This window comes from Hyaena hyaena, unplaced genomic scaffold (assembly GCF_003009895.1).
Source record: "Hyaena hyaena isolate Hyena2069 unplaced genomic scaffold, ASM300989v1 scaffold_52, whole genome shotgun sequence".
Classification (NCBI taxonomy): domain Eukaryota; kingdom Metazoa; phylum Chordata; class Mammalia; order Carnivora; family Hyaenidae; genus Hyaena; species Hyaena hyaena.
Genome location: NW_024080684.1, coordinates 4,051,829 through 4,075,527, shown reverse-complemented (window position 1 = coordinate 4,075,527; position 23,699 = coordinate 4,051,829). Strand labels below are relative to the sequence as shown.

The 23,699-nt window shown below is 41.7% G+C and overlaps 1 protein-coding gene across 4 annotated transcripts in view; it reads left to right on the top strand.

The window, feature by feature from the left end:
- AIG1 (androgen induced 1) overlaps positions 1-23,699 on the top strand; it is a 247,052-nt gene that overhangs the window by 200,206 nt on the left and 23,147 nt on the right. For all 4 annotated transcript variants that reach the window (XM_039230891.1, XM_039230890.1, XM_039230888.1 and 1 more), the window contains one exon: positions 2,074-2,189. In XM_039230891.1, the coding sequence (XP_039086822.1) occupies positions 2,074-2,189 (116 nt within the window). The remainder of the gene's footprint in view (positions 1-2,073; positions 2,190-23,699) is intronic.

Below are 23,699 nucleotides of genomic sequence, written 5' to 3'. Positions count from 1 at the left end.
TTTTCAAGGAGATTTTTCTGTCTGGCCTCATCAGAGTACATCCTAACCCTTCCAGGTGTGACAGCTGATAATCAGCAAGTAGGTTAGGTAAAATAATGATAACTGGATAAATAAGAATATTCAGATTAGTTATTTGAACTTATATAGTATAGAAAAATGGATGATTTTATACTCAGTTTGGAACAATGGATGAAGATGTAGAATTTACACACTTTTTATTATTAACAAGTCAAAAATAATATATCACTGTCATTCTGTATATAACCCACACAGGCTGTCAGAGTCAATATCTTCAGTGAAAATGTTTGATTTGCAGGGATTTTTTTTTTTCTGTGTGAGAATTGGCAAGACTTGGCCTTATTGTTAGCTTTACATTTGAATTTTACACATGAATGCACCATTGTAAAACTAGTGTTGGCATTTCAAATCGGTGAAACTCCAGGCCAATGTCATCTGAGGTGACTAGATTATAGTGAAAAAAAAAAAATCAATAAAATAGATCTTTAAAATACATACTGTCTCTGTATCAACAGACATGTACATTTTGCATGGTTCCCTTCAGTGCTAATTATACTGTTTTAAAACAACAATAGAGAACCAAAGGATAAGAAAATATAAAGCTACCCAACTGTGGAATCACCCACCTGACATTCTAAGAATACTGTTCTCTAATTACTAATATATTGGCAGTCAGAACAGTTATCTAGAGGAGAACATTTTTAAAGCAAAGAATTTCGGCTATCAATATTTCTTTTAAAATCGGTATTTCTATCTTCTCTATAAATATAAACAATATGTTGCTTCAAAGATGTTCACTTTGATATCACCACCATGTCTTTTCCGGCCAAGGCCCACCTGCCACCTGGTTCCATTTTGCCCATGAATCCTATTAGAGTCTGAAAATCATAACATTCAGTTTCCTGCATTTCCTTTGAATATGCATACAAGACAGCAAGAGAGGAGCAAAGATTCCTTCACGGCCCTTAGGAGATACTAAACCGAATTCAAATTTACTCGTGGTTCAAGTCTCAATTGTGCCATCTTCTTACTCTTGAGAAACTCCAGTGTTGAAAGGTAAATCTATATCCTAACCCAGTTTTGCCTAAGAAGATCTTTGTCCCTCATGCCTCCATCAAACTTCAATACCAAGACGAGCTGATTTTCCTTTCTTGTTACCAAATTTCATCCCCATCTCGGCCAACTAAATTGAGCATCAGAGTGGCCACTGCATCCGAACAAGAAATGGGAAGGTGCTGCCCACCTTCTTTGGAGTCTGTCTTCAAACATCATGTCTAAATCCGTGTACTGCTGTTACAAACCAATACAACCTTTCTGGAAACTATTTTGGCTTCGTTTCCTAACCTGTTGCTGATAATACACACATAATCTGGAATTATGTGTCAACAGTCCTAAAATCTTCATAGACTTTAACCATAAGAAAACAATTTAACATTTAGACATTCAGACAAAGAATTCTATAAAGATATTCACCATGACATTTTTTGTAAACAAAAAGTTGAAAATCTTATACAAGTTAATGTCCAAGAACGGGAATTGGTCAAATAAATGTTAGTATATCCATAAAATGGAGTTTTAAGCAGTTATGGTCAAGGTTGATATTCTAGAAGGATTTCTGAAATGGCATATCAAAAATTCTCATGCTACAGTCCAAAACAAGATCGCTCGCACAGTACAATCTTAACTATGTATAAATAATATGAACAAAGAGAGGGCCAAAAAAAAAAAAAAAAGACATCTACCAAAATATTAAAGTAGTTCTTTTTATTCCTTTCTTATGTTCTAATACATCCTTCAACATTACTGAAATTTCCTGTATTTGTCATAAATAAAATAAAACTTTAAAAATTTGGATCCAGGAAAAATACCAATAGAGCGATCAATGCACCCCATGCTTTCCTGTCCCTCGTACCTCTTAGGCGAGCCCTATAGAGCTGCTGTCTGCTGTGGTCCTTTTGCTAGGAATTTGCACGATCCATTCTCCTACTGGAGACAAAACAGCTATTGAGTGGCCATGATAAGAATCTGTGTCACCTGCTCTCTGTTCTTTTTCAGCACACAACAGTTTTGCCCTTTATATTAATCGAGATGAGGACATCACACCATGCGTATCCCAGAAGGAATAGCGGACTCGCCGCCATATGTACCTTCTCTGTTGGCTATATATTATGGTAAGGACAGTGCCTGCTGGGCTTTCATATTGTATTAGATTTTGCACTGCTAAATTTGGGCACATATTTCATTATGGATATAATCACTAACAGATTCACACTGCGTGCCTCATTTGGTCCAGGACCTGGGCTTTGTCTCATTTCCCCAGATGCTTATATTTTTAGAAAGTATATGCCAAACCTCACACAACAGGAATTTGTTGAACAATCCCATGTAAGCAATGGTTCTTCCAAGGCTACATTTTTCAACTCTTTTTCAAACTAAATGTTTTTCTTGGACAGCGATTTTATTGCTTAAGGGCTTTTTGCTTGGGAGTTTTTTGTTGTTGCTGTTGTTGGTGAGCAAATGCAAATGAGGACAGAAGAAATGGCCCATTTAGAGGAGTGACCTTAAGCTTCGTAGGAAACGGAGGGGAAGTGGACATTTGCCTGAGTCAGTTGACAGCCTATCTTACAATTAGCGATTACACATAGCACGCATTTAAAGGTTTTGTTTTTTAGAATTGGGATAAATAAATCACAAGAAATCTCCACTTGGCCTCTTGCGCACGAATAAGTCCCAAGTGGGTGGGGCCACATTAATCTGATAACAGTGCAGTTGCCTGTTGAGTTTACTTCACATTCACTTCAGTTCTTATCATGTTTTAATGTTTCAATATTATTCATTTTAAGACATGGAACTTCTCACTTCTCTTTAGAATTCCAAGTCCTCTTTGAAATATTAGCGTACACAGAAGAGGTCTTCCTGCCAGCATTTCTGCCTCTTGGGACTCACGTCCTGAGTTCTGTGTCATCATCCCTTCCTTTAAGCCTGAGGGACTGACCAACATTCTCCCAAACACCCCAGCACTGTGCTTAAGCCCTTCAAAATCCCAGAGCGCTTTGGGAGGCCCGGGCTCCATGGAGTGTTTTGCTCCAGCCAGCCCAGAAATACAAAATAGAGGTCAGTATAGTACTTCACATCCTTTGTGTGGATGACCACATAATGCCCCAGACCTGACCAGAAGGAGAATTTGCTTCTAGGAGGTCCTCCCCTGTGGCTGGATCTAAGGGGACACCCAGACCACAGACCCCAGAACAAACATGCAGTAATATTCACTCCCTCTGCCATTTCATTGACTAGTCAAAGACTAGGGAATGTTTGTGTTCCTAGTCACTTCCTAGATCTTTTGTTTCCACCTAAAATGTTAAGTATTGATTTTCTCTAATAGAAAAGGTCCAGGTGATCTGGGCTCACAGGTGAAACGTGACTGAAATTATGTCTTAAAAAATGAATATAGGTACTTTATATGTATTAACTTGATATTGAAATGACTCTTACCTTTTAGAAGAGTCCTGTAGGGAAACATGAATTACTCCAAGGACACATTCATTTAAAACTCAAAAATCATTAAGAATCAAAGCCCCTCCCCCAAGCCCCCCAAAATATAATTTATTACTGTGTACTCATATATGCTTGCCTGTGGGGAGGGAAGCTTTTAAATCTGAGATCTCTGGGTGTATTTCTGTGAATCCATTTATATGACATTAAATTATCTGAATCTGGGGACACCTGAGTGGCTCAGTCAGTTGAGCGTCCAACTTCAGCTCAGGTCATGATCTCACAGTTTGTGGGTTCCAGCCCGGCATCTGCCTCTGTACTCACAGCTCAGAGCCTGGAGTCTGCTTCAGGTTCTGTGTCTCCCTCTCTCTCTCTCTGCTCCTCCCCCACTCGTGCTCTGTCTCTCAAAAATGAATAAATGTTTTTTTTTAAAAAAGAGGGTTTTTTTTGGAGGGGAGGGCACCTGGGTGGCTCAGTCAGTTAAGCATCCGACTTTGGCTCAGGTCATGATCCCACGGTTTGTGGGTTCCAGCCCCACGTTGAGCCCTGTGCTGACAGCTCGCTCAGAGCCTGGAGCCTGTTTCAGATTCTGTGTCTCCCTCTCCCTCTGACCCTCCCCTGCTCATGCTGTCTCTTTCTCTCTCTCAGAAATAATTTTTTTTTTAATTTTTAAAAATTTTTTTAAACTTATTTGAATCTTATAGAGCCCCAGAGGTTTCGGGAACTATGTACTTTCCAGTGGCTTTTCTTCCATTGTGGGTATACTCAGTTCACGTTCCAAAGAGACACATGGGAAGTACCACATAGCCTTCATTACAGACCCCCAAGATCCCTCATTAAAATGAAGCATTACTCACGCTCTTCATGCCAAGTGAGGCTTGCCAGCTCTGCGTACTCCCGAAGTAAACCAGTACTTGTTTGGACATGAATTTGCATTAACCAGCAAATTCTCTCAGATATGTTCTGAGAGAGCTTTCAAAGTAGACCCTTTCCTTTGGTGTTCTGCCCTAGGTATTCATAGCTATGCCAAGAGCTAAACACTGCCCCTCACATTGTGTCAGAGTATATAAATCCAAGGATTTTCATTGTTACCAAAAAGGTGCTGGCTTTTGCTTCCTACCAGACTATCCCATGAGCCACCGTACCAGTGACACGACAGTAGAAGGCTCAGGATATGAAATCTTTTGAGAGCGTACCAGGATTGTGACTGGACATTCCAGGACCTCGTGCCAAAATGGAAGAAAGCACTCCTCTTATCGCGTGCTAATGATAAAACACATAGCTCTCCCCAGCAGTCGTCTGCACGATGGAGCTGAACCTGGACCTCTGCGGCTGCTGGCCAGGCTGTCTGTGCTTTACTCTGATTCTCGCTTGCTGTCCATTCCCACACGTCTCCCTCCCCATCTGAACTTGTTTTATTCCTAGATTTGGACAGCCACAGTCAAGGAAGCAAGGGTTACGGGAGCTTTCCCTCATAGACTGGAGCCCATTGAGCTGCCTCCCTGGGTGGCTCCATTTCCCAGCCCCTACCTCAGCCTTCCCAAGCTGAGCATCAGAAGTTATCCCAGACTCCTCCCCTGCCACCTTCTGTCCCCCACCGTACTTCTCTCCATTTGCCCAAGTGTCCCGGACACAGGCATCTCCCTGTACTCTTAACTCCTTAACTCATTCCCCCACGCATTCTCTACACCCTAGTTGTGGGATTTCTCCTAAAAAATGAGATGACCGTAAAAATGAGATTTCTCCTAAAAAATGTAATGACTACCATTCTTTTGAGTTCAGTGCCAAGTGTTTTTCAAAACTTATGTTATCTAGTTCCTCAAATACCCCTTCGAGATAGGCATTATCTGGCCTATTTTACAGATAAGGAAACTAAAGCTTAGAGAGTGTATGACTTGCCCAAGGAAAAGCCACTTACTGTTACCAGAGCTGGAGTGTGTCTACAGTCTGTACAGTTCACCGTGCTCTCCACTGCCTTCTTCTGGATGAAGAGTGTCTCTACAGACTAAGTGCATGTTTCGGTTTTGTTTTGTTTTGAAGCATTGCATCAGAAGCAGTGTGTCTAACAGTTAAGGCCACTTCCTGGGTTAGAATTCTGAGCCCTTTATTTCTGAGCTCTCACTTACTCAGATATAATATAGGGGTAAGGACCTCACAGAACAGTTGTGAGGACTGAATTACTATATGTAGAACCCATAGAACAATGCCTGGCACACAGTAAAAAATTTCTATATTTCTTATCATTGTTAGTAGTAGTAGTAGTAGTGTTAGTATTATATGTCTATACTTGCTGTTCTGAGAACAGTAAATAGTAGCAGAGCTCATAGTGTTTTCTTATCAAGGGTTTGAGAATTTTGGTTACAATGCTGTAAAGCCCTTTCTTTTCCATTTACTCTTTCTCACTCACTCATACGCACTTCACTTTAAAAAACCAAAATAGCCCTAAAGAATATGAAAATATCACTTTTTTTTTCTTTTTAAGTTTAGAAAGACTATAAGGAAATCTTAAAGGGGGACTGAGTAAATCAGAAAGCTTTAAGATCATGGGATATTGACTGCTGTCTCCCTCTAGTTAACAAATTCTGTAAGAGAAGACACCCTTACTCCACCTGATGCAGAACTCCTGGTGCCAATGTTTTCCTTGGCTGTGGCCCCACACCACCTCGTATCTTTGTCTCCCTGTAGTACTCACTGCTCTGCTTTAAAATCTGAAGGACACAGAAAGAGGAAACTACCCAAAACCTAGGAAATTTATATCCCCAACAGTTCAGCAGTGGGTCTCCTTTGTCCTGAGAAGGCTGCTTCCTGCCCATCATCCCCTCCCAAGGTGGTTCTCATTCGGTAGAGCCCACATGAGATCTCAGAGCCCAGGCATAATACATGTTAACACTAAATTCAAGGCATAGTCAGAAGCAAGGAGGCTTTAGAGAAGGAGAGAAAATGAGTCCTAGGAATTTCTTCTTATGGATAAACATTTCCCGTCACTATAGTGAACTTATTTAAAGCAGAACAGAGATTTCTGTTGTCTCTGGGCTATAGTGGTTTTTGATAAATTTCATGTTACAAATCTTATTACCCCAAATGGGTCCATGGTGCAATTCTCAAAACAGAACATAAAACAAAGTAAAATCCTTCTATGATACAATCTTAAGCTGCCCTAAATCAGAGTTCTATCTCCACCAAAGTGATTATCCCTCAGCTATGCAATTGCAGATTATTTTTTGTTTTCTTATTGAAACTTTTCTTTACTTCAAGTTTGTACAGGAGACAAATGTTTTTTTTATTATTTACTGTTTGTTTATTTATTTGTTTATTTATTTATTTTAGAGGGGGAGAGAGAATGCAGGGAGGGGAGAGGAGCAGAGGGAGAAAGAGAGAGAATCTTAAGCCGGCTCCACACTCAGCACAGAGTCTGATGCAGGGCTCAATCCCATGACTCTGGGATCATGACCTGAGCCAAAATCAAGAGCTGAATGCTCAACTAGCAGAGCCACCCAGGTACCACAACAAGCACTGTTTTTTCAAAAAAAAAAAAAAAAAAACAGAGGGAAAAAATACTAAAAATAAGAGTGTACTCAAATTGGAGGGATACCTGGGTGTCTCAGTTAAGCATCCGACTTTGGCTTAGGTCATGATCTCAGAGTTTGTGGGTTTGAGCCCCACATCAGGCTCTGTGCTGACAGCCTGCTTCAGATTCTGTGTCTCCCTCTCTGCCCCTCCCCTGCTTGTGCTCTGTCTCTCTCTCAAAAATAAACATTTAAAAATTTTTAAATGATAAAAAATAAAAGATAAAAGTCTTAGAAAGAATTTTTAGCCATGAATGAGTAAAATTTTTAGCATAAAATTTACCCCCTCTTCACTAAAAAAACTCATGGTTCATGAGTTCAAGCCTCCTCCCCCCATCTCTGCTTGGGATTCTCTCTCTCTCCTTCTATCCTTCTCTCCCCATTCTCTCTCTCTCTCTCTCTCTCTCTCTCTCTCTCTCTCTCTCAAAGTAAATAAACTTTAAAAGATAATTTCTAAAAAATAAATAAAAATTTAAAATTTAATTAAAAAAATAAAAGTGAAATTTTAGACCACATTTAAAGTTCCCCTACTTAATTGGCTGCTTCTTCAATTAAGCAAATCTGGCCAACATGTAGCTGTTCTCTAACAAGGAGATGACATTTTCTCCTGTTCAGCTTGAACCTTTCCCTCTACATTAACTGCCTATTCCAATGACTTTTACATCTGTAATAGTGCGTGAAAGTTCTCCTGATTTCCTGGCAGTAGAGAATGGGGAGTAAGAAAGAGTAAGGTGCTGAAACAGAGTGGCTAAAATGAACAAATCAGGAGACTCTAGATGCTGGCGAGGATGTGGAAAAATGGACACCCTCCTACACTGTTGGTGGGAATGTAAACTGGTGCAGTCCCTCTGGAAAACAGTGTGGAGGTTCCTCAGGAAACTAACAATAGAACTCCCCTGTGACCCAGCAATAGCACTGCTAGGAATTTATCAAAGGGATACAGGAGTGCTGATGCATAGGGACACATGTACCCCAATGTTCATAGCAGCACTCTCCACAATAGCTAAAACATGGAAAAAGCCTAAGTGTCCATCAGCTGATGAATAGATCAAGAAGATGTGGTTTATCTATACGATGGAATACTACAGGGCAATGAGAAAGAATGAAATCTGGCCATGTGTAGCAACATGGATGGAACTCGAGGGTGTTATGCTGAGCGAAATAAGTCAGACAGAGAAGGACAGATACCATATGTTTTCACTTATAAGTGGAACAGGAGAAACTTAACGGAGGACCATGGGGGAGAAAAAGGGGAAAAATAGTGGGGGAGAGGGAGGGAGGCAAGCCATGAGAGACTCTTGAATGCTGAAAACAAACTGAGGGCTGACGGGGGTGGGGGAGAGGGGAAGGGGTATAGGGCATGGAGGAGGGCATTTGTGGGGATAAGCACTGGGTGTTATATGGAAACCAACTTGACAATAAACTATTAAAAAAAAAAAGTAAGGCAGTAAGTACCTGGCATTCGGAAGAGAGGTGCCTTTCTTGGGTCTTATGAGAGACAGCCCAAGCATTCTGTTTCCCTTACCCATCACCAAAGCCATCCGCATTCTTTGCTGTGCCTGTCTTCTCCACCTTTCTTCCTCAGCCCGGCTAGGGAGAAGGAGGGGTCTTTACAGAATTTGGGGTCTAGGGGAGCCACTGGGGAGGGAAGTGGCTCCCCACACTCACCAAAGCCAAGTGTAAGAGGCTCTAAGAGAATCCCCAGTAAATATCAAGTGTGAGACAGGAATCTCACTTGGGAAGCAGACTTGTTAACTTTTCTTTGCTTCCTGCCTGAGCAAGGAAGAGCATTGGAGGGACACGACAGGGTGGAGGGAGAGAGCTTTAGAGCTGTCTCTATATAGTCTATGACCCCATCATGTGGCAAAGATGGATGAGTTTCTTGTGGATCTGGTTTGACACTGATGGAGGGCACTGGGTTTGGACTGTCTTGATGATAGCCTAGATGTCTAGAACCCTGGGCAAGGGTTTCCAAGCAGCCAGAAACTGGAATGTACTACCATGAATAGAAGCCAGTCCATCCCCCACATACGGAAACTGTGCAGTGGAGAAGCCCCTACAAACATGCATGAGTGCCCCCTGCAAAAGTGAGTATCTGACCATCAGCCTCACAGCATTTATGAGTAGGAAGCTGGTGTTACCAGAGGAAAAAGGGAAACCACTTGCACAGCCATGAGCAGTGAAGTCAGGAGATGTTCATCTTCCAGCCACTTCCCCTCCAGATTCCCAGGTAAGAAAGAAGCATCCCAGAACCAGGCTGTGCCCTCCCATTCGACTTCAGGGTACTGGAGGAGGAGGAGGCAGAACAGAAATGCAGAGCCCCTTCCTACTTATGGCTCCGGCACTAATCCTGGGGTGTTAATGCAGGCAAAAGGCCAGTGTGTTGGAACAGGGCTAGGGGAGAGTGAGTGGAGACCCCTGGATTGGAAGGAAGATTATGTAGCTCTCATAAGCCATGTAAGAACCATGTCCTTAATTTCATACTGAAATTAAGAGTTACTGGAAGGAGGGGCGCCTGGGTGGCTTAGTCGGTTGAGCGTCCCACTTTCGCTTAGGTCATGATCTCGCGGTTCGTGGGTTCGAGCCCCGCGTCGGGCTCTGTGCTGACTGCCAGCTCTGATCCTGGAGCCTGTTTCAGAGTCTGTGTCTCCCTCTCTCTCTGACCCTCCCCTGCTCACGCTGTCTCTCTCTCTCTCTCCTAGAAATAAATAAAACATTAAAAAAGAAAAAGAGTTACTGGAAGGTTTTGAACAGAAAACTGACATGATCTAAGATGTTTTTAAAGGATCACTTTGGCTACTGGGTTAAGAATGGACTGGGGGCGAGGGCAGAGCTGTAGAACAATCACGAGGCTAAAGAAGTAATCCTCTCTAGTAGGCGATGGTACGGCTTGGACCAAGTTGGTAGAAATGGCAGTGTGAGAACTAGAGGATTCTGGATATATTTTGAAGATAGAGCTGGTAGGATTCCCTACTTAATTTAAACCAAATTTAAATTAAACTCTGGGCTCAGCCCTTCAATACTTTTTTCTTAAAATGTTTTATGTTTATTTCTTATTGAGACAGAAACAGAGCATAAGTGGGGGAGGGGCAGAGAGAGAGGGAGACAGAATCTGAGCAGGCTTCAGGCTCCGAGCTGTCAGCACAGATCCTGAGGCGGGGCTTGAACCCGCACACCGTGAGATCATGACCTCAGCCGAAGTCAGATGCTTAACCGACTGAGCCACTGATGTGCTCCTTCAGTACTTTTTTAACTTGATGTGGTGGGCAGGATAATGGCTCCAGAAATGTCCACATCTTAATCTCCAGGATTTGTGAATACCACCTCAACATGAAAAAAAAAAGGACTTTGCAAATGTTGTTAAAGACTTTGAGGTGGGGAGATGATTCAGGTGGGCTCAAGCTGATCATCTGAGTTCCCAGCTGTGCTTAGAGAGGGGCCGGACTGTGGGGAAAGGGTCAGATGAATAATACAGGGAAAAGACCCAAACCTTCCTACCGGCTTTGAAGATAGAGGAAAGGGACCCTGATCCAAAGAGTGTGGGCCACCTCTAGCAGCTAGAAATCAAGGCAATGGATCCAGAAAGGGACCAGCCTTGCCAATGTCTTGATTACGGCCTTGTGAGACCTGTGTTAGACTGCTACCCTACAGAATTGTAAAATAAATGTGCGTTGCTTTCGCTCCAGAGTTTGTAGTAACGTGTTATAGCAGCAGTAGAAAACTCACACACCTGGGCAATTTGCTGAGTCTCTGTGGGCCTCAGTTTCCCCATCTGGAAAAAAAAAAAGAGGGTGATGGTACTTAGGCAGGATTGCTCTGAACGTCAGAAAAAAGCCTGCCACATAACTAGCACTGAGTGGTAGTCATTGTTGGTGTTCTAGTCATATGCTAAGAACACTCAGACCTAAAGTACCCTAAACCCAGCCCCTTTCTGCATGTTTCTTCACTCATAAACCTGTGGTGCCCATTCTGGGAGCTGGAGGTCCAGATCCTTAAAGTCAGACCATCTTTTGTTTCCCTCTTCCCTTGCTTTGGGCAAATCACTAATCCTCTCTAGCCTCCTTTTACCACCTTTAAAATGGGAGTCCTGCCTGCACCACAGAATTGCTGTGGGGATCAACAAGCACATGGGGCCCTCAGGAAATGATCACATCTTTCCTCTCTCCCACCACAAAAATCTGGAATGTCTGAGGAGTGTATGGGAAAGTCCTATTTCTTCTTCTCTCTCTTCCCCACTACCCTTTATTGTCATTTTATCCTCTGCCCTTCTTACGGATTCTGGTCCTGTTTCATGGGCTTTGTGTCCCTTTACAGCCTATTAAGAATGCTGAAGGGCTTTCTGAAAATTTCTTATGGTTCGTACATTAAGTTATTTCCCAAGCTCTGCTTTTCCCCTGAGAACAGAGAATGTCATTGCTTTCCCATTATTCTGGTCTGGTTGTTTTTACAAACACGTTGTTGAGAGTTTTTCTCTCGTCTTCTAAGAAGTCTATCTGGACAATGGAGGCCTTGCCAGCTGAGAGTAGGGCTTGCCCTCAGCCCCTCAGAGTGCTCGCTTGGGTGTTGAGTAAATCAGCTTCTTAGATCTGCATCTGGACAGAGGAGGCTTGTGTGTATAATCCGTCTCGGTTCCCAGTATTTATTGTTCTGAGTTTCATCTTCTCCTACCCCCAACAGCTGGTTCTCAGACTTGCTGGGAGCTTTTAAAGAACTCGAATTCCCCATATGCTGTTAACCATGCCCCCTGCCCAAGAATCATTTTCTATGTGATTATGACCCTTCCCACACTTTCCAGCACTACATCCATACCAACACGACTGTTTCTTTTCCCTGTAGTCTTCTGGAATCACCAGTTTGATGCTGCTTGTGTCCTCAATGTTCCTTAGCGATTTTACTTTCCATTTCTTCTACCAGCTATGCCCCCCTCCCTCTGCCCCCACTTCACATTCCCCAGTCCTCTCTCAGAAAATGGCCTAACCTTGTATTTCACAAAGACTCTAAAAAGACTTTAAACAGGAATTCTCTCCATTTCTTCCCGTACTGTACTCCTTCTCTCCTTGCCTCCTGTGATGATAGGGGAAGAATTTCTACACCTTCCCACAAGTGACCATCCCTCTGTGCTCTGGCTCCTCCCCCCTCCAGCTCTTCATCCACCCTCATTTCATTCTCCTGCTGCCACTCCAGTCCAGTTCCAGGTCCTTCTAATGAATACCGGAACATTCTCCATCCTAGTCCTATCTCAAATACAAATTACCCTTCCGGGATGCCCCCCTTTTACATCTAGCTACTGTATGGACTCCCTATTCATATCCAAGCTTTTCTGAAGAGTTGTCTACACTGTCTCTAGTCCCTTTTACACACTTAAGGGACAGGGCAATGTAGCCACTAAAAGAATGGATTTGTGACCTGAATTGCCTGAGCTTGGACTCTGCTTCTACTATATGACTTCGGGCAAGTCATTCAACCTCTCTGTGCCTTTGTTTCCTCACCTACAGAATGGTGTAATAAAAGTACCTGCTTCATAGTGTTGTTGTGATGATTAAAGTAGTATTAATCTTCAGTGTATGTAAAGCCAGAGAAGAGCGTGTACTTTTAGTTTATTTATCATTATTTATCATTTATCATTTATTTATCATTATTAACCCACTCCAGTCGGAGTTTAGCTGCATTACTTTGGCAAAATCTTTGTTGATGTCACTAGTGACGTCTATTTTGCTAAATTCTTTGAGTGCTTTGTGGACCTCTTCTCCATTGATATTTCAGCAGTCCTGATACTCAATTACGCCCCTTCTTGAGTTACTCTCTTCTCAGACTTGGATGATGTAACAGTCTCCCAATTTTCCTTCCAGTTATCACAACGATCCCCCACAGTGTCGTCTGGGGGATCCTCCCACCACTCTCCCCAAATCCCAGTGCTGGCGTTCTTTGGAGCTCAGCCATCGGTCTTCGTTTTTTATTTATTAACTTTCATGTTTTATTGTGGTAAGAATACTCAACTTGAGATTTATCTTCTTAGCCGAGGTCCTCTTCTTCTTACTACCTACTGTCCCTAAGTAAACCCATCCACTCAGTGTTTGTGATTTCTTCCATCCAGGATCCCCAGCTCAGAGCGTTCTTCTGATACCTACTCATAAGCTTTTCATGCTTGCAATTGCACACCACACCCATGCAGTACTTGCTTTCCCAACTGCATCCCAAACCTGTATTCCCTGGGCATTGCCCTCCGCCCAATTGTTTGTGCCAGAAATATATGAGACAGCCACAGCTTCTGAGGCCTTTTACAGATATTCATTGACCAAGTTCTGGCTTCTATGCCTCCAACGAACTTCTAGAGTCTTTACACTTCGCTCCCTCCCCACTGTCAATACCAGGATCCCAGCTTCCGTCATCTCTCTCCTGAACCACTGCACAGAACTGGAATTCCATGTCTACCTGCAGGATCCTTGGGTGATCCTTTAAAAGCACACTTGACGAGGGGCACCGGGATAGCTCAGTCGGTTGAGCGTCTGACTTCAGCTCAGGTCATGATCTCACAGTTCACGGGTTCAAGACCTGCGCCAGGCTCAGTACCAACAGTTCAAAGCCTGGAGCCTATTTCGGATTCTGTGTCTTCTACTCTCTCTCTGCCCCTCCCCCATTCATGCTCGTTCTCTCTCTCTCTCTCTCTCTCTCAAGAATAAATAAACATTAAAAACATATATTAAAGAGTCATTTAAGCATCTGACTCTTGATTTTGGCTCAGGTCATGATCTCATGGTTCGTGAGATAACACCCTGTATCAGGCTCTGTGCTGACAATTTGGAGCCTGCTTTGCATTCTCTCTCTCTCTCTCTCTCTCTCCCTCCCCCCTCAAAATAAATAAATAAACATTAAAAATAAAAACACTCATGACCATGTCACTCCCTTGTTCAGAGAGTATGGATGACTTCCTATTGCTTCTAGGAATAAAGTCCAAAGTTCTTTTGCATGGTTTAGGGTACCTGCATTATCTGACCCCACTGACCTCTCTAGCCTCTTCCTCTTCCTCTTCCCTCTTCATTTGCTAGCTCCAGGCACAGTGATAGTTAAAAGCAATCTACGTTTCTTCTAAGCTCAAAGCTTTCACCTTCTTCATACCTTCACCCACATTTATTCATGCCCCCACAATTATTCATCCTAAATCCTACTCATTCTTCAGGTCTCTGCTCAAATATCTCTTAGGGAAACCTCTGATTCCCAAAACTTGGTTCAGCTTCTCCACGGTACACTGGTTTAGTGCCCTATTCATTTCCATCTAAGGAATTAAAGAGCAGTTGTAGTTATGAGGTTATTTGGTTAATTTTTTTCAAAGTGTGCCTGCCAGATCCCTTCCTTTCACTATTTAGAGCAAGAGAAAGGTCAATAGTTGAACTGGTCTTGAGGAGAATAAAGAGAGCTTCCTTTTCTACAGCTTTCTAAGGGTTAATACAAACACATTTCCTTTAGACATCACATCAATCAAAATGTCAAGAAATATTCTTAAGATAAATTGTTTAATAAGAGAAATTGTGACAGTGTCTGAGTTTTAAATGCAAGCAGATAAAGTAGGGAAAATTTAAATTATATATATACATACACACACCTATCTTACACCATGGTAACCATATAACGTGGTTTACAATATTCATACCACCCATTTTTCTAATATTGAATTTCAGCTTGTCTTTCTCCCACCAGCCTGGTTCACATAAATTGCCAACTGACGCTGATAGACTTGTAGAAAAAAACCACACAGACTGCGCTCCTTGCCAGAATGACATCCTATATGGGAGGTAACCCAGTTCAGGCAATAAAAACATTTCAAGTAGAGGAAAGATTCATTTATTGGCCAAATTATAGCCTCTTCATTTCCCTGAGGTGAACCTTCTTGGTGTCTCAGAGAATATGGGAGCATTTTGAAGGTTCAGAACATATCCTCTGGTGGCTGTAGGAGGGGATGATGTGAACATCCTAACGGTGACCCTCAGCCCTGCCCACTTTCACCTTCAGCAGAGGATTTCCACAGCCTGCAATAACTGGGAGAAAAGAGTTCCCAGGCATTTATGTTTCCCACAGCACCCAACATTGCTGGTCTCCCCAGAGGCACAAAATAAAAATTGGTAGAAAATAAACAATTCAGATGAGGAGATATCTGTACCAGATTTGAGTTTATGCCACAAGAGTGAAAGAAATTTACAGCCAAAATGACCTTTTGTTTGAGATCTAATGGAAATGGCAAGAGACGCTTAGTCTAAAATAGCCATGTGAAACTTTGACCTTATACATGTAAGTAGACCCATTTCCCTAGTAATTTTCAAAGAGAAGGAACTAGCTTGATTATTATTACCATTATATTTTAATTCTTCCTTAATCTGAAAGATCTCTGTCAATGTTGACTCAGAACAAGGTTCAATAACTCTCTCAAACAAGTGTTTATTGTATCCCGACTGTGTGTCAGGCATTGTGCTAGGTGCAGAGGGTAAATGATACATTAAGCTTCAGCTCTGCCCTCAAGGAACTGACCTTCTATTGAAGGATACAGAAAAATAAAAAAGCAGTTACTCTATAGCTGATGAGGGCTATTTATAATAATAGAAACACAGAAGGCTCTGGAAGCCCAGAGGAACATTCCCTAACCCAGACTTACAGGGTCATGAAAGTCCCCTGAAAGAAGTGACATATAAGCTGGCCCTTGAGGGTCAGTAAGTGTTAGCCAGATGAAGGTCCAGTAAAGTGGGGTAAAAGTGCACCAGACAGAGAAAGGAGATGGTCTGGAAGCAAGAGAGGGCAAATTATAGTCCATCAAAGAAGTTGAGTGCACTTGGAGCTAGCCACATTTTGCCCCCTTCCCATCAGGACAAACTAATTCTCCCTTTCCTCGTCCCACCAGAACTACATTAATTACACCTCTCTACAACATGCTTCTTTGAACCTCTTTTGTGCATGTTCCTTTGGTTGTTGGTTGGCTGGTTGGGTGATGGTTGGTCTGCCCATTTCCCGTGATGCCAGGCTTTCTCTGGCTTCCTTTCTTCCTCATTGTCCTTGGCAGGCCCTATTGATCTTGTCCCACTCATGCTCAAACCCTCTTTGCTCACTTTCTCATGCTGTCTCCCATCCACCCTCCCCTCTTGGCCAGAGTGTTTTAAAATGCAAATCTGATCATGTCAATCTTCCTACTTTAAAACTCTTCAGTTGTTTGTTTTTTCCTGTTTGGGTTTTTCTTTTTTTCCTTTTGGTAGCGCTTTTATTTTTCCTTATGCCATGACGTACCCTTGGGCTGTGATATTCTCACATGGCAGTAGAAAAATAAGATGCGTAAGTCATCCTTAAAAGCTGAGAAATACCAAAATCTTACATAAATTAAGACAGTGCATAAATTTACAGGTACAAATACACAAATTGTTTTGCCACTATAGTGAGTAGTTTAAGCCCTGTGCTTTTCTGCTGAAAACACATCGGATGAGAAAGAAAATGGAGTCCAAAGGCTTGGATTAGCTGTGTTTCCTAGCTCTGCTGGGAGACTGCAAGAAAGAAGTGACAGTTCATTCATAAAGTCTTGCCAGCCTCTAGAGAAATCCAGGAATTGCCATTAGTACTCTGTTCAGATCTAATCAAGCCCCAGAGGAGTGAATAGCTCACACGAAATTGTCAGTCAGCCAAAAGCCCTCGTATCAGTCCAAGTCCCTTCCATAAACACATTACCCTTAGCCTCCCTGTGTCACACAGAATGCCCCACCAAATGATAAACTTTAAACCCAACATACATACAGAATTTCAGAAAATGTATTATAAGGAAATAGTTAATGAGGACAGTGCTAAACAAGCTATTTGCCTTCCTGTCAGGCAAGAACAAGTGTCTTTTTAAAAAGGCATATTCCAGGGAGATGAGTCTAACATAAGATGTATACCTCTGCCAAGGCAAACCTCTTCTTGTGGATTGACTCGTACAGAAAACTGTATATCTGCCAGCAGTTCATTTAAAAGTATTTGCAATGGCAAACATACAGGCCAAGCTCACTGGCACTCTACCTGCTAATCCACACCTGCTGGGAGGTTAAAGGAGTAGCCCGGCACCGTAATTGCACTCAAAGGAGCGGTAACCTTAATTTTCATTGTAGTTGGCTCCATAGCTGTGTCATCTGTGTCCTGAAGTCACTAACACCGGGCTACTTGTTAATACCACCAGCCACACAGTGCACATTGTGTTGGCATCTAGGCCCTTCCCACTATAAGCATCACATCTTATGGTTGCCTTAGAGGCCTTCTCATGAATGCCATGATCTCATGCCTAAGAAGGATAGCTAGAAAGAGCTTCTGGGTCTAAGACCCTCTCATTTTCGGAGAGCCTCAGCTGACTTCAAGAAGCTCAGTTTTGTTCTCCAGAGGGGACACTACACAGCAATACCTCCTCTTTGACATCCGGAATAGGATGGCACCACTTCTCCTAGATGCCAGGCACAATTTCCTTTACTTCTGTGATAGTGAAGCTATAACATCTTTTTCTCATAGTCTTTGGAAATACTCTTCCAAATCTCAACAAGCTGAGTTCAGAAATGAGATAACAGGGACCAGATGTAACCTTCATAAGTGGGCATTATGTGGGTGACACCATTACCCAAGTCTGTACACCCGGCATCGTCTGACCAGAGGCATGCGGGAACAACATACCCAGAAGAGCAAAATGTATACCTGGGCTACATTTATACACAGGACCTGTGACAGGTGGCCTTGAGGTTCAAGGGACCTTCACTTAAGGGAATAGGAGTTACTGCAGAAGGTAGAGAGTCAGATTCCCCATCCCACACAGTAGGAATAGAGCCACACAGGGGCGTCTGGGTGGCTCAGTCAGTTGGGCAGCCAACTTTGGCTCAGGTCATGATCTCACGGTTTGTGGGTTCAAGCCCTGTGTCAGGCTCTGTGCTGACAGCTAGCTCACAACCTGGAGCCTGTTTCAGATTCTGTGTCTCCCTCTCTCTCTGACCCTCCCCTGCTCACGCTGCCTCTCTCTCAGAAATAAATTCTAAAAAAAGTTAAAAATTTAAAAAAAAAGGAATAGAGCCACAAAATGGCATTCTTTGGTGGCAGACCCCTCTCTTGTTCGGGGTTCATCATCCATATGATCTCCCTCTGCCCCATACCTACCATGGCATCCTGTTGTTTGGCACAATAAATAACAGAAGCAACCAGGCACACTGATTATCATCCTTAGCAGAAGCTCCTTTCTCATGCCTGAGCCACTGTTGAGGTAAAGAACAGTGACTTCTCCATTTTTCTTGATCCTTTCATTTCCTGCCTACACAGATGAAAAAGAACTGCCTTTGGGGAACCTAGATGGCTCGGTCAGCTAAGCATCCAACTCATGATTTCGGCTCAGGTCATGATCTCATGGTTCACGAGATCAAGCCCTGCATCAGCAGGCCATCAGTGCAGCGCACAGCCTGCTTGGGATTCTCTCTCTCCCTCTCCTTCCCTCTCCCTCTCCCCAGCTCACACTCTCTCTCTCTCAAAATAAATAAATAAATAAATAAATAAATAAACAAACAAACAAAAAAAAAGGAACTGCGCTTGAAGAAGTGACAGTATCTGGAGAGCCTTTGATTGCTGAAACCCTTTAGTGGCCTCAAAGGCCCTGAATGACCTCATCCCCGCCTACCTGCACCACCTCATCTGCTGCCCTTGCCCACTCGCTCTCTACCCTTCAGTCACACTTGACTTCTTTCCATCCTCAGACACGCTGTGCTCTCTCCTGCCTCAAGACATTCACACATGTCCTTCCCTCACCTATCACTCTTTGGCCTGGCTTTCCTTCCAGATGGCGAAGTCCTGAGCGTGGGGGCTATGCCTCTTGTGTCCATTGCATTATCCCCACCTCCTGGCAAAATGTTTGCCTCAAAGCGTATGTTAAACACAGAGGTGAATGAAAACGAAGAGGTGAATATATAAGAAGCAAACATTAGGGGTGCCTGGGTGGCTCAGTCGGTTGAGCGTCCGACTTCGGCTCAGGTCATGATCTCACAGTTCGTAGGTTCGAGCCCTGTGTCGGGCTCTGTGCTGACAGCTAGCTCAGAGCTTGGAGGCTGTTTCAGATTCTGTGTCTGCCTCTCTCTCTGACTCTCCCCTGCTCACGCTGTCTCTCTCTCTCTCTCTCTCTCTCTCTCTCTCAGAAATAAATAAAACAATAAAAGAAGCAAACATTAAAGTTTGGTGACCACAAGCCAAGTGAATTATCTCTTGGCCTCTGTTTTCTTTGAGACACGGCATTATCTAAATGCAAGGAGGAATGTGAGTGACTGGAAGGGGTTTTTTGGCTTGCTTGTTTTATTGTTTTAAGAGAGAATGATACAATAAACCCCTACTATCCATCACCTAACTTCAATAATTATCAATATATTGCCAAACTTGTTTCATCTACACCTATTATTGTATTTTTGTAAGCATAAAATTTACATACAATCCAGTGGTTTTAAGAATATTCATGAAGTTGCTCAGCCACCACTGTTATTAATTCCAGAACATGTTTATCACCTCTAAAAGAATCCTTCTACCCTTTAAGTAGTCACTCCCCATTCTCTCCTCCTTCCAGCCTCTGGAAATGACTACTCTACTTTCTATCTCTATGGATTTGCTTATCCTAGATACTTCATATAAATGGAACCACACAATATGTGGCCTTTTGCGTCTGGCTTCTTTCACTTATCATGATTTTTTTAAGATTCATCCATGGTGTAGCATATATAGCACTGCACTCATTTTTATAGCCAAATAATATTCCACAGACCATAGTACAATTTGTTTACCCATTCATGGACAAATATTTGAGTTGATGGACATTTTTGGATTGTTTCCAGCTTTTTGGCTAAAGATAGAAGTGTAATGAATAAAATATCCACATAGGGGTTTTTTTTTAGCTGTTTATTTTACTCAATAAATAGTTTAATACTTGAATAGAGATCCATAATGGAATTTTTTTCCCTTTTTTATTTTATTTAAATCCAAGTTAGTTAACATATGGGGTAGTGGTGGTTTCAGGAGTAGAATTTAGTGATTCATCACTTACATATAGCACTCAGTGCTCATCCCAACAAATGCCCTCCTTAATGCCCATCACCCATTTAGCCCATCCCCCTACCCAACACCCCTCCAGCAACCCTGTCTGTTCTCTGTACTTAAGAGTCTCTTACGGTTTGCCTCTCTCTCTGTTTTTACATTATTTTTCCTTCCCTTCTCTTTTGTCCATCTCTTTTATTTCTTAAATTCCACATACAAGTGAAATATATTTGTCTTTCTGTGACTGACTTATTTTGCTTAGTATAATGGATTCTAGTTCCATTCAGATTGTTGCAAATGGCAAAATTTCATTCTTTTTGATTGCCAAGTAATATTCCATTGTCTATGTGAAATGTATATATATATATACATATATATATATATAGGGAGAAAGAGCTTATAGGGAAGCATAATATTTCAGGCCACAAGGATACCTGGTTGATTTTGAGACCACAAAATAATGCTGCACTATCATATACTTTTATGGCACACAAAACCCTGTGAAGTGAGCTCTGTCTCTTCCCCATAACTCCATTCACCACTTCTACTAAACTTCCTGCAGTTTCTTGAACTTGGTCTCACTCAGCTCTGCTCTTGGCAATCTCATTCTGTCTGTGAGGACCATTTTCTTCCAAGACTTACCTCTGTTTGCCATCTATCTTTGAGTCTCAGATCAGATTTCAGCCCCCCAGGAAACAATCCCCCGACTCTCTGGTTGGTCCTTTCAAGTATCCCCATGGCATTCCTAATCACTCCATCACAGCACTTACAGCACTACTTTGAAACCTCACCCCTGCATCAACCCTCATCTATAAGCTTGTGGGCAGGAACTACTAAGACAAATTATCCCCAACACCTGAGACAGTGCCTGGTGCATAACTGGGGCCCAGTAAATTTTGAAGCAATAAATGAAAAAATGAACGATGCATACTTTCAAAACCATGAATCCATGCAGGTCAAAGATGGGAAGAACAGGGAAGGATAGTAATGTCTTTTCAAAACAATGGCAGTTGCAACTCTTCCCAGGTGAATTTTCACACCTTAAAAAAAATAAGAGAATTAGAGAATTGGAATATTTTTCAAAACATATATATTTGTATTTCTCAACAAGTTTTCCATCAAAGTCAAAAATAAATTTTTCAGAAATTTTAACTTATCAATTCTCCCATTTTTTCCCCTTTGTCCACATTTGCTGTTCCATTCTTGAATGAAGATTTCTAGAACAAAATTGGGAAGTGACAAGAGGCTACTCACCCAAATGGACATAGAAAAGAATAGCGTATTAGCCAGAATTTAAAATATAATCTAGCGTTAATGATAGCCTCTTAATTGACATTGAAGAGGATCAAAGTGCTTTTTCAAAATAAAGAAAACTTCGCAATATGCTTTCCCCGTTATCATCAATTTTCTTAACTTTTTATTCCTGTTTGTTAATTAAAATTTCATGTGTATACACCTCAAATTATTAAACTATGGAATATCTGAATTTTTAATAGCATATTGCATTAATAAGGATATTGCCTGAACTTGACCAAATAAATCCTTCTTTAAAATCACCACACTGAAAATACAGCTACATTTAAAACACTGTATGCTCCAAGACTTTGAATGAATTTTCCTCTGAGGAAGGCACTGTGTAGAGGAAGAAATATCTGACACATACAAATTAAGTGAGGTTGATCTATTGAAATGTAGCTGGCAACAGTCCAGCTTCTTAGTTTGCTTTTAATAGTTTATTTCTAAGTGCACGCATCTTTAAACTAGCTATATGGCTTATTTTTACAAGAGACAAATAGTGGGAGATGGCCTTAAATTGGCTCTGGCTTTGCAATCCAAAGTATATCTTAATGCACGGTCCCCTGTGCTTATCTAATAATGAGGTTGGACAAGAATAATGCTGTCTTGGATTGCAATGTTCAAGGCATTCATTAAAGTTAATAATCAGTGCTCTTGCATACAAGCATACAAGCGTAATGCCTAACGTTGATCAGCCCTTTGTTTTGTGGAGTTTGCTTGCATTCAAGTAGCAAGGAGCTCACCACAAAGGCCATCAGGTAGGTTTCCATGGTAGCAACCTTCTTTTGTTATTCTCGTTTGTAACATAGACAGTATCCAAATACTCACCGTGTCACTGCTTAATGAAAAGAAATAGAATATTAATAATACCAGTATAGTCCGGAAGCTGGTCTTTGGGTGTGACTAGAAGGGAGGGAATGCTGTCTCCTCAGGTTTTCTTTAATGCAGCCATCCACTAAGTATGACTGGTGTCCCTTTGATCTTATTATATATGTCCTTTTAATGACTTTCAGGGGTCTCATATTATTACTCTAAGAACAGGTAATGCAACTGTACACTAATAAGAGTGTTATGTAAAACTGGAGGAAAAGAATCAACTTTTTAAGATACAAGGATAACACTGAAGAAGGAAAATAGCTTTGAATTTTTTTTGTGTTCATGTATATGTTCATTTTTTTAGTGGCTCAACACCTGGATTTCCCATTGTCTTTGTTGTCTAAAACAAATGCATTCTGGTTAAGTGTCACTTCCCTTTGGTTGTGACTCAATTATTTGAGCTCATAGCAGCACATGTGACTTTTATTTGCAGGCTTTTCTTGTTCTAACGGAGATCACCAGAGAAGTCACCTGGTGTGCATTCATTCAAATAAAGAGAATAATTTGCTAAGACTTAGCATCGTTCTTCTATTTGGCTCTGCTAAAACATCATTTTTGCCACTAACTCAGGAGAGAGTAAAAAGTATAAGTCTAATTTAATGTAATGTAATTTAATTTAATTTAATTTTCTCCTTCCCCCAGGCTAGATCTGAAAACATTTATGAACTGGTAGGATTTTAGTGCTTCAGTTTTAGCTACTTTAATTTATGAGATTTCCACAGGGCATTGTATGGCTTTCCTGAGTTGTGTTAGCCTTCATTATAAATGACCCTAAGTAGGTGTAACATGCATGGAACTATGTAAAAATTCTACTGTACATTAAATACATTTTACAACACTTTAAAAAGAAAACTTCAGTGAGATGGAGAACAGGAATTAAAAGGAAATTAGATACGAGATTTGGCCAGTGATATAGAAATAGAAAGGACCCAGGATTGAGATGGAAGAAATATAAACTGAATCAAGGTTTGAAGGTTTCCAGCTTGAAGCTGTTCGGAAACATCCATTCACTTTTCAGGTGGGGTGGACAATAGGGGAGTGTGGGCTTTCCCAGTGGACTGACAAAAATGAAATCAGGGCCAGGGAGAGATTCAAGGTCAGCAGGACTAGAAACTACCGTCCAAGAAAAGGGGATACTGTAGAACACTGTGAGCAGGAAGGAGTGGAAGTAGAGCCTCTGGAGCAGACCGGAGGAAGGGCTAGACTGACAGAATTCTGGAACGTGCAAAGCACTACTATTTTCTCATCTTATAAATTAGCAAAAATCAACACTTTGCTTCTGTTTAATGGATATAAATTTGAAATTGCCCTGCATTTTGAGTGCAGTCACCAGTGTTGAGGTGGAAATACTCTCTACTTTTTATTCTACACTATCTTTACGGACTTAACCTTTACTTACTGATTTAT